Below are 10074 nucleotides of genomic sequence, written 5' to 3' on the forward strand. Positions count from 1 at the left end.
TTTTAATTCCTAAATTAGGGCTTTGTGCCAGGGCCAAGTTTTGGCCCTTGCTATATTTTTTTGGGTACAGAGTTCAGCCACCCAGATCTTGAAGTTTCACAGTGCTGAATCTTTTAGTCCTTCTCCTACTATCTCAGTATATAGGACCTTGAAATCCCTGACTGGGGGATCTTGGTCTGAACATCACCACTGCTAGTCCCTGGCACTTCCAAGTTCCCACTCTGGAGCTTTCTTCTTCTCCCTTTGGGGCTTTTTTGAAGGGAGTTTTCCCTTGTTGCCTCCAGACACAGAACCTTGAAGGCTGTTCATGTTCTTGGGAATTCTAGGACTCTGTCCTGCTCTAGCAGGCTGCCTTTCCTATTGTGCTCAGGCTTCCGCCTTCCTTCTTTTGCAGTTCTGGGCTAGACTGCTTGATCATTATTCAGTCAGATGCAATTTGCAAGGTTTTATTGGAATAGATGTATGTGATATGGGTAATTTCCCTCCCTATTCAGGCAGTTGTCTTGGCCAGACATAGGTCATATGTGTGTGGATGAAAGAATGGAGGGTGAGGAGAAAGAAAAAAAACCCTAAAAGGTACTGGATACCATTTTTTTTTTAATGTTTTGACCTTTAATACTCAAGTCACACATCCATTTTTATCTTACTGTCACATATGGTGTAAGATATTAGCTATATTTGTGCCAAATTGTTGTCCAATTCTTATGACATAGGTATTTCTTTCACAAAGTATTTTATGTTTTGAATTTATTGAACATTTGATTATTGGTTTGTTTCTGATTCTTTTCCTGTCCAGTCAGTTCCACTGATCTAATTTTCAGTTTTTTAAACCAGTACCAAATAGTTTGCTGCTTTGTAGTATCATTTCTTAATTCATATTGCTTTTTACATTATTACTTTTGAGATTCCAGGTCTTTTGTGTACATCTGCTGTTCTAGGTTTCAGAACAATCTTCTAATACCAGCATTGATTGCTTTGTATCTTGCTTGAATTACCAGAGCAAAAGAATATTATTTCTTTTCTACTCATCTTAAAGGAGACTTTAGGCCTCCCTACCCTAACAACTTAATACCAAAAAACAAAATAAATTGTGTCTTTTCCCACTAGTTTTAGCCGGAGGAAGAAAGGATTTGAGGTCAGAGTGTGCCCTCAAATTTATGCTTATTAAATCTGGTATTTGTCTCTTGGACGAAGATAAACTGGTAAATTTAGAGTAAAATTGAACTTCTAGATCTCTAACAGATGTTCCCCCCAACCAAATAGCATGTATAAAAGACATTTTACTTTGAAATGTTAACTTTGAATATTTAATTAGTTAACAATAGGCTTGTTATAGGTTCTTTTAAAATGATATCATTTACTTCATTGGCTTTGCTTTTTGTACAAATGGTGTATCAAATCAGTAGTTAGCAATCACATGAGAAACAAATAGCTATACTACATAAAAGGTAGTCTGGAGGAAGTAGATTCCTTCTCACTAACAGTTTCCCCACGAAGGCAAGATGACTAATAATTAGGCTGTTTAGGTACAAGCTGAACTAGCTATTCTCTAAGGTCTCTTCAGACTTTGCGTCTGTAAAACTCAATGCAGTTAGCATGCTCCACTCCTATTTTATCAGTGAAGTCAGTTAGTGAGATAGCAGAATCCAGTCTGTCTTTTTTTAGCCTAAAAAAAGTCATTATCAAACACGCATTTAGTGAGCATCTAATATATGTCAGGAGCTGTTCTAGGGATTGAAGATATAAACACAAAGATGAAATAATCTCTATTCTCAAGGAGCCTACCTTCTATCCTGTGTGTACTTATAGAATGGTTTCTTCTCTAATTGTTGAGGTATAGGTGAAATAAGTCCTTTGATGAAATTTTATCAGTCTCTGCTTTGGATCAAGTGAATATTACAGTAAAGGTCCTTGAGCTGTTTTTAATTTCCCTGTCTTTTAATCAGGATACTGCATGCTCAGTATGGTGAATTGATTCAACCAAGAAATGGTTCAGTTGATGAAACCCCCAAAATGTCAGCTGGTCAGATGCTTTTAGTTGCTTTTGATGGAATGTTTGCCCAAGTTGAAACTGCTTTTGGCTTATTAATTGAAAAGGTAAGTGTTTTATTATTTTAGAAATACATATCTATATATGTAGCAAACATTTGAGTGAATGAATATGCAGGGAAAATGGAATGAAATATATGTATATGTTTTTTAATTGACAGTTAAATAAGATGGAAATACCCATAGCTTGGCGTAAGATTGACATTATAAGGGAAGCCAGGAGTACACAAGTTAATTTTTTTGATGACGATAATCACCGTCAAGTGCTAGAAGAAATTTTCTTTTTAAAACGATTGCAGACAATTAAAGAATTCTTCAGACTCTGTGGTACTTTTTCAAAAACGTTGTCAGGTAAATATTTCATATTTGTAAAATATTGTTAAACATGGTTGTGTCCTAATAAAGTTTCATTTAGTATTTTATATGACCAGCCATCCTATTTTATTTGTTGTTGATTTTTTTTTTTTTTTGGCCACTGTATTATCCCTGACATCCAACTTTCTTAAATTCAGTGGAATATTTTTCTTTTTTAGGGTCAAGTTCACTTGAAGACCAGAATACAGTAAATGGACCTGTACAGATTGTCAATGTAAAAACACTTTTTAGAAACTCTTGTTTTAGTGAAGACCAAATGGCAAAGCCAATAAAGGCATTTACAGCAGACTTTGTGAGACAGTTATTAATTGGACTCCCAAATCAGGCCTTGGGTCTTACCCTTTGCAGTTTCATCAGTGCTTTAGGTGTAGATATAATTGCTCAAGTAGAAGCAAAAGACTTCGGTGCTGAAAGTAAAGTTTCAGTTGATGATTTGTGTAAGAAAGCAGTGGAACATAACATCCAAGTTGGAAAGTTTTCTCAGCTGGTCATGAACAGGGCAACAGTACTAGCCAGTTCATATGACACTGCTTGGAAGAAACATGACTTAGTTCGAAGACTAGAAACCAGTATTTCATCTTGTAAGACAAGCCTCCAGAGAGTACAACTTCATATTGCCATGTTTCAGGTAAATCACATTAAATTTTAAAGATTCACATAAACAATACTTCAGAAAAATTTATCATTTCCTTCTGCCATTAGTAATTTGGACTAATCTTTCCCAAAATAAATGGTACAAAGTTTAAGCGAACAGTTCAAAAGAAAATGTTATGAATCTTGTCATAATTTGTTTCCTTAGGTCCTATTATTGTACATTATCAGTATTCATTTTTTTTCTCATAAGATGGCTCACTTGTTTAGAAGTTTTAGTTTAGCCATTCGGGCATTGTCAGTGCTATATTTTGAGCCTCATGGATTCAAAACCTGTCACGGATTCTGCCTTTTCCTCAATTTGCGTCTCGGTATTCATGCATCTAAGATATATTGAATCATAGATGCATGAATCATTGAATCATTTTGAATCATTGTATCGCATACATACTTAATGCTACCGTGAACATTGTTTAAAACAGTTTTTACAAGGATTGCCAGTTAATTTTAAATTCCCTTTTTTCCTTCCCGGAAATAGTGGCAGCATGAAGATCTCCTTATTAGTCGACCACAAGCCATGTCAGTTACACCTCCACCTCGTTCCGCTATTTTAACCAGCATGAAAAAGAAACTCCATACACTGAGTCAGATTGAAACTTCAATTGCAGCAGTGCAGGTATGTTGTGCCAACCTTCATATGTTTTCTTCCGGTCATCTAAAAATAGTAATATCATCCATGGTTAAATGAGTAGATGCTCCATGGTGAAGCATATCAGTAAGTATATCTTATTTACCAAGTAAATATAACAGATAATTATATTTTTCCACTGTATTGTTGAACTATTGAAATTGCTAGAACAAAATTGTTTTTAATGAAATTTTCTTTGAATTCCAAGCATTTGTTTTGTATGGTTTATTTTTAAATTGTACATGAGGTTTGGACACTTATTTCCCAAGTTTTATAGATAAGGAAATTGAGAGTGGTTAACTCAACTATTTTTAAATAAGAATTTTAATGCAGTGATTTAAGAGCAAATAAATACTGTCTTGTGAGCCAATGTAGTAACTATATTGACCTTCCTTCACTGTTTCTTTTAGTGATACCATCTTTCCTCAGTTTTTGCAAGTTTGCCAGCCATATGAGATTTATCTTTTATTCCTTATCTAATTAATATTAGAGTTTTTATTTTTCTTTTGCAATATCTCTTGCATTTTTTCCCATTGCCACTACTGTTCTACTGTGGGTCCTTATTACCACCTTCTTAGACCATTGTCAGTAGTCTCTTATCAAGTCTTCTTGATTATGTTCTTTTCTTTCCTTCTCTAATCTACCATTCGTTCTATCAGAATCACAATTATTATGTATACATCTAGCTATGTTACATATGTATTACAGTAGTCTTTGCCTGTCAGTTCCTCATACTACCTTCCTGTGAGGCCAGGGACACTTTATTTGGATTAGGGATTCTTAACCTCTTTTGTGCCATGACACCAAAAAAAGGGGGAGTTTGGGGGACACTAGGTGGTGTAATGAATCAGGAGGACCTGAGTTCAAATCGAGCCTCAGACACTTGACACTTACTAGCTGTGTGACTTTGGGCAAGTCACTTAACCTCAATTGCCTCTCCTCTCCAAAAAACAAAAAAGCCAAAAAGAAATTTTTTTTAAAAAATGACATATGCCTTTGGCAATTTTGCAAAATCTGTAGACCCCTTCTCAGAATAGTATTTTTAAATGCATAAAATAAAATGCATATGAATTAAAAAAACCCAGTTGAAACTATTATCAGAAATATTTTGGAGAGTATATTTCAGAGTTCATCGACTGGTTAGGACTCCCAATCTAAACTTTTTATCATCCTAAGCACCTAGTACAATAGTCCACACAGATGTATATAATAAATGTTGGTTGATAAATAAATCTTTTTTTATATGTTCTGTAGGGTGCACAATATTGGCACTATTGGAATTGCATAATTATACTGGTCATTTAAAGAGAATCGGCTTTTTTTTTTTTTTAAATTTCCAGGAGAAACTAGCAGCACTTGAAGCAAGTATTGAACAGCGTTTGAAATGGGCAGGTGGGGCCAATCCTGCATTGGCCCCAGTCTTACAAGATTTTGAAGCAACAATTGCTGAAAGAAGGAATCTTGTCCTTAAAGAAAGCCAAAGAGCAAGTCAGGTATATTGAATTGCATTTTGTCTGTATTCCACTGTGATATTTGAGAAGCTTCATATTTGACACATAACACAAAAATCTTTTTGGGTTATTGTCCTGTCCTGCCCCTGTCTCTGTTATGTGCCCATCTGCCCCAGTCATCAGAAAGTGAAGCTAGTAAACATTTAGGTTGTAGTAATACACCATCAAAACTTAACAACGTAGTATGTGCCCCACTCTGCTAAAAAGTCAGTAGATTCGAGCCATTCCCTTCCTAAGGTTCTTATTAGAGGTAGGTACAATTTTAATTAATTCTTTATCAGGTTACAACCAGTAATCACAAATATATTGCATATTTAGTAAATAAACGCAAACTTTTGCGATATTGGGAGTATTCTTTTTCTTTAATAGAGCCATTTTATTTAATACTAGAATGACAACACCCCAATCACCGATTAAGCACCATACTAAGCAGTGGGATACAAAGAAAGGCCAAAAAAAAAAAAAGTAACCAAGCTCCCATTCTGTGCTCTCAAGAGACTTTAGTGGAAGAAAAACACACACACGCACGCGCGCACGCGAATATGCTAAAGTGTTTACCATCTGCTTTCTTTGCTTTGCTGTATTTCACAGATCATTCTATATTTCTTTATATTTCTCATATTTGATAGTCTTAATTTCATTTGTAGGTAGGCTGACATTAATATGCCACAATTTGCCTGTTCTCCAACTGTTAGATATTTAAGTTGATATTAAGCAACTTTGATCAGAGAACTTTTTTTTTTTCTTTATAAGTGGAAGGGTCTATTTCAGGTTGCAGAATTACTGAATTAAAGGGAATGATTTTTAAAAATAACTCTTGCAGTATCTTGCCAAATTGTTCAGCCAGAATTAACCTCTAACATGAGTGTTCGTTTTTGTCTGAAATGCCTACCATCTTTGATTTGACGTTTTCTTGTTGGTCTTTGTCAGCGTTATGTGGATGAGGTTAGTACTTCAGAGTTTAGATGGGGCATTTAGTTTCTAAAAGATAAGTAAGCAAAAGATAATGAACAAAAACTCTGAAGTACTAACCTCACCCATGTGTTTTTCTTTTATATTTCTGGTCTGGATTTTCCCTAAATTTCTCGCTCCTCTTACCTTGAATAAACTGCTTGATTGTACAGAATGTTTTATTTTATGTAATTAAAGTTGTCTACTTTGTTTTTCTACTATAATTTATTTGAATTTGTTCAGCAAATGAAAATATTTCCCTTCAATGAGTGAGATAGATTCCATTTTCTTCTAATTTTCTTTCCAGTTCCTTTTTTTGGCATTTGATTCGTTTTCAGTTTTGACCTACCATACCTCTATGAAATAAATCCTTTTCCCCTGTTTTTATTTACTGTAGGATTATCAAATGCTTGTCTTCATAGGTTTCTTCTTTTTTAAAATTTATTTTTAAATGCTTTATTTTTTTAAAGAAATTTTGAACTTAAAACACCAAATACAATGAGCATTTCCATATACAAAGTAGAAAAGAAAAAAGATGGTGCATGAAATTGTGCTCTATTCCATATAGGGATTTTTTTGATTCAGTTTCTGGAATTTGTATTCTCTTCCATTGTGTGCATATTTTTGCTCTCATGCGTGCTTTCTTTTTTTTTCTCCTATTTTATATAGTACCAGGTAATTTTGATGGTTATGGCTATATATACACAATTTTTTTTTAAGTCAGGAAGGTCAGCTCCACCTCTTATCTCAATGTTCCTCTTGATAGTCTTTACGGAGTATATTCAACAGCAGGCAAAACTATAGTCTAATTGAATACAAAGGCAGAAATTTTGTTTGATGGTGAATTTTATCTGTATAAATAGCAGCCTGCATAGAAGATATCTGCACTTCAAGCAAGGGGACCTTCCTCCTGCTACACTTGAGCTTCTGTGGGCATTTGGAGAAGTAGACTTTCTCTCTTCCCTAATTGGTTATAAAATCTAGTCTTGTCTGACCAGGATTTATCATGAATCAAACTGCACCAGCTAGCATTTGGACCAGTAAGGTTATAGTAGTAGACTGTGGATTGAAGACAAGACAAGGCAAAAGTATTAGAGCGTTAAAAATAGAAATAGAAGATTTTACAATTAATGGAAGATCAGAATTCAGACCACCTTGAAGAAGGGTGCTTTCTCTCTGGCCTCAATATGCTCATTTATAAAGCAAGGGGTATGAACTAGATGACTTTTAGGGACCCTTTCTACCCATAAATCTGTGATTTTGTGAATTTTTGCTGTAAGAAATGACCTTTTATTTCAAAAGATTATTTATAACCTAAAGATTATTTGGAATGATCACCAATTCTAAGTTTTCCTGTTTAATGAGAATGTTAAAGAAATTGTAGTGAGCTGATGGTTATTGACTAGAATACTTTTCTCAGTTCTGTTCAATTGGTTTCAGTGGCGTCCAATTTTTGGTGACCCCATTTGGTGTTTTCTTGGCAGAGATACTAAAGTGGTTTGCCATTTCCTTTTCCAGCTCTTTTTCAGATGAAGAAACTGAGACGATCTAGGTTAAGTGACTTGCCCACTAAGTCACACAGGTAGTAAGTGTGCAGAGTCAGATTTTAATTCAGGTCATCCTGGCTCCAGGCCTGGTGCTCTGTCTATCTACTGTGTCACCTAGTTGCCCATACTTCTCTCAATAGCTTCTACTTACACAGCTAAATATTTCTGTAGTATTTCTCCTTTGGAAGTGAGATTCTTTTAAAAGGTGAAATTGAGAGTAACTTTTTGCAAAGTAATTCAGACTTTTGTTTTAAATCTTGTTTATTTATATTCACTTTATTTTTTCTTCGTAGGTAACTTTCCTCTGCAGCAATATTATTCATTTTGAAAGTTTACGAACTAGAACTGCAGAAGCCTTAAACCTGGATGCTTCATTATTTGAACTTATCAAACGATGTCAGCAAATGTGTTCATTTGCATCACAGTTTAACAGTTCGGTTTCTGAGTTAGAGCTTCGTTTGCTACAAAGAGTGGTAAGTCTTGGAGTTTAAGAAAGGAAAGAAACAATGGACTTTATAAAAACTATATTCCCAAGTTAATTGACTAATTGTTGGAGCCACAAGTTTTGCTATTTCCAGATAGGTCTGTTGTAAATTATGTATTCCTTTACATAGATTTGTTTTTTTCATACACCAAGTGGAAAATTTGAATATGACAAAGTCTGACAGTAAGAGGTATACAGTGGTGAAATTTAGGCACTCTTTTAGTGGGCTACCTAATGTGTAGTTAGATAATCATAATCTGTGGTAGCATTTGGAGAATGTAACCAACATAGTGCAATTAGTTAAAATTGTGTTTTAATTATGATGATCAATGGCATTTTTTATTTCAATTAATTCTTAAAAGAATTTTTTTTTTTTTAGGGTACTAATCTTGAACATACTATTGGCAGCTCTGAGTGGCTTTTGTCAGCACACAAACAACTGAGTCAGGACATGTCTACTCAAAGGGTAGTTCAGACAGAGAAAGAGCAACAGATAGAAACTGTCTGTGAAACAATTCAGAACTTGGTTGATAACATTAAGACAGTTCTCACTGGTCACAACAGGCAACTTGGAGATGTCAAGCATCTACTAAAAGCAATGGCCAAGGTAAGACTGAAGACATGATATTGGAGCTTTTGTGTTTTAAAACAAAACCCATTCCATATTTTAAATAATTTCAAATAAACCTCATTGCAGAGATGTTTCTTTTTGTATGAAGTGTTAAATTCATTTTTTTTGAAGACTTTAAGGCTTAATTTTTTTTCTCCTTTTGTGGCATGGAAGAATACTATAATACTAAGAAAGTAAGTACTATAACACAGATTCTAGAAGACTAATGGGGTCAGAAAGCTCAGAGATGATCTAGTTTAACTCTTCCATTCATCAGCTAATTATTGAGTGCCTGCTAGGTGTAATAAACACCTACCCTTAAGGGTGCCGCAGTGGGTTAAACCTAGCCTGTTTTTGAATAGCCAGGATGGTTTTGCATTTTTTTAATATAGCTTTTTTGGATTTGGGCCTAGGGGCCATGATTTGTTGACCCCTGCACTAGTAAAATGAGGAAATTAAATCCCAGAGAAGTTATGACTCCCCCACTTATTAATCTGGGTTACACAGCTAATGACAGAGATAGAACTGAAAATATTTGGGAGAAATTTATTTAGAAATTTTTATTTTCTCATTTAGGATATTATCCACATTCAAAAAGAAAACTGATGAATTCTGAGTGCAAATTGAAAGGGTTTTTTTGACTTTGTTTTTTTCTTGCCCTCTGCGGGGAGGGCAGCATGCCCATATGGAAATATGTTTTGCATGATTTCATATGTATAATGGGTATCATATTGCTTGCCTTCTCAGTGGTGAAGGAGGGGCTGAAGAGAATTTGGAACTTAAAATTTTTTTTTAAATAAATGTCATTTAGGATATTAAAAAAGGTATCTGTTAGATTGCCAGTGGAAATTGAATAGTGTTTGTTGTTTTTCAGTCATTTTCAGTTATCTGTGATTGATCATGATGCAATTTGAGGTTTTCTTGGCAAAAGTACTGTGGTGGTTTGCCATTTCTTTATCCAACTCCTTCTACAGATGAGGAAACTGAGGTGAACAAGGTTTAAGTGACTTGCCCAGGGTTCCACACCTAGTAAGTGTTTGAGGCTAAATTTGAATTCAGGAAGATGAGTCTTCCTGACTCTAGTCCTAGCACTTTATCCTCTGTGCTACCTCGCTGCACTTGAATTGAGTTTATATCACTAAATTACTGCATTTTAAGCAAATTTTTTTTATTCTCTGATAGAAATAACTTTTAAGCCATCTCCTAGGTTGTTAAAGGTTAACTTCCTAGATTGACCTTTTTTTCTTTTGCTAAAAATAAAACTTTAA

General features: G+C 34.5%; 1 protein-coding gene across 4 annotated transcripts in view; it reads left to right on the forward strand.

Annotated features, from left to right (window-relative positions):
* SMG1 (SMG1 nonsense mediated mRNA decay associated PI3K related kinase) overlaps nt 1–10074 on the forward strand; it is a 108167-nt gene that overhangs the window by 92169 nt on the left and 5924 nt on the right. For all 4 annotated transcript variants that reach the window (XM_072598025.1, XM_072598023.1, XM_072598024.1 and 1 more), the window contains 7 exons: nt 1947–2097; nt 2211–2400; nt 2583–3052; nt 3554–3691; nt 5044–5196; nt 8006–8185; nt 8576–8803. In XM_072598025.1, coding sequence (XP_072454126.1) covers nt 1947–2097; nt 2211–2400; nt 2583–3052; nt 3554–3691; nt 5044–5196; nt 8006–8185; nt 8576–8803 — 1510 coding nt within the window. The remainder of the gene's footprint in view (nt 1–1946; nt 2098–2210; nt 2401–2582; nt 3053–3553; nt 3692–5043; nt 5197–8005; nt 8186–8575; nt 8804–10074) is intronic.

This window comes from Notamacropus eugenii, chromosome 3 (genome assembly GCF_028372415.1).
Source record: "Notamacropus eugenii isolate mMacEug1 chromosome 3, mMacEug1.pri_v2, whole genome shotgun sequence".
Taxonomy (NCBI): Eukaryota; Metazoa; Chordata; class Mammalia; order Diprotodontia; family Macropodidae; genus Notamacropus; species Notamacropus eugenii.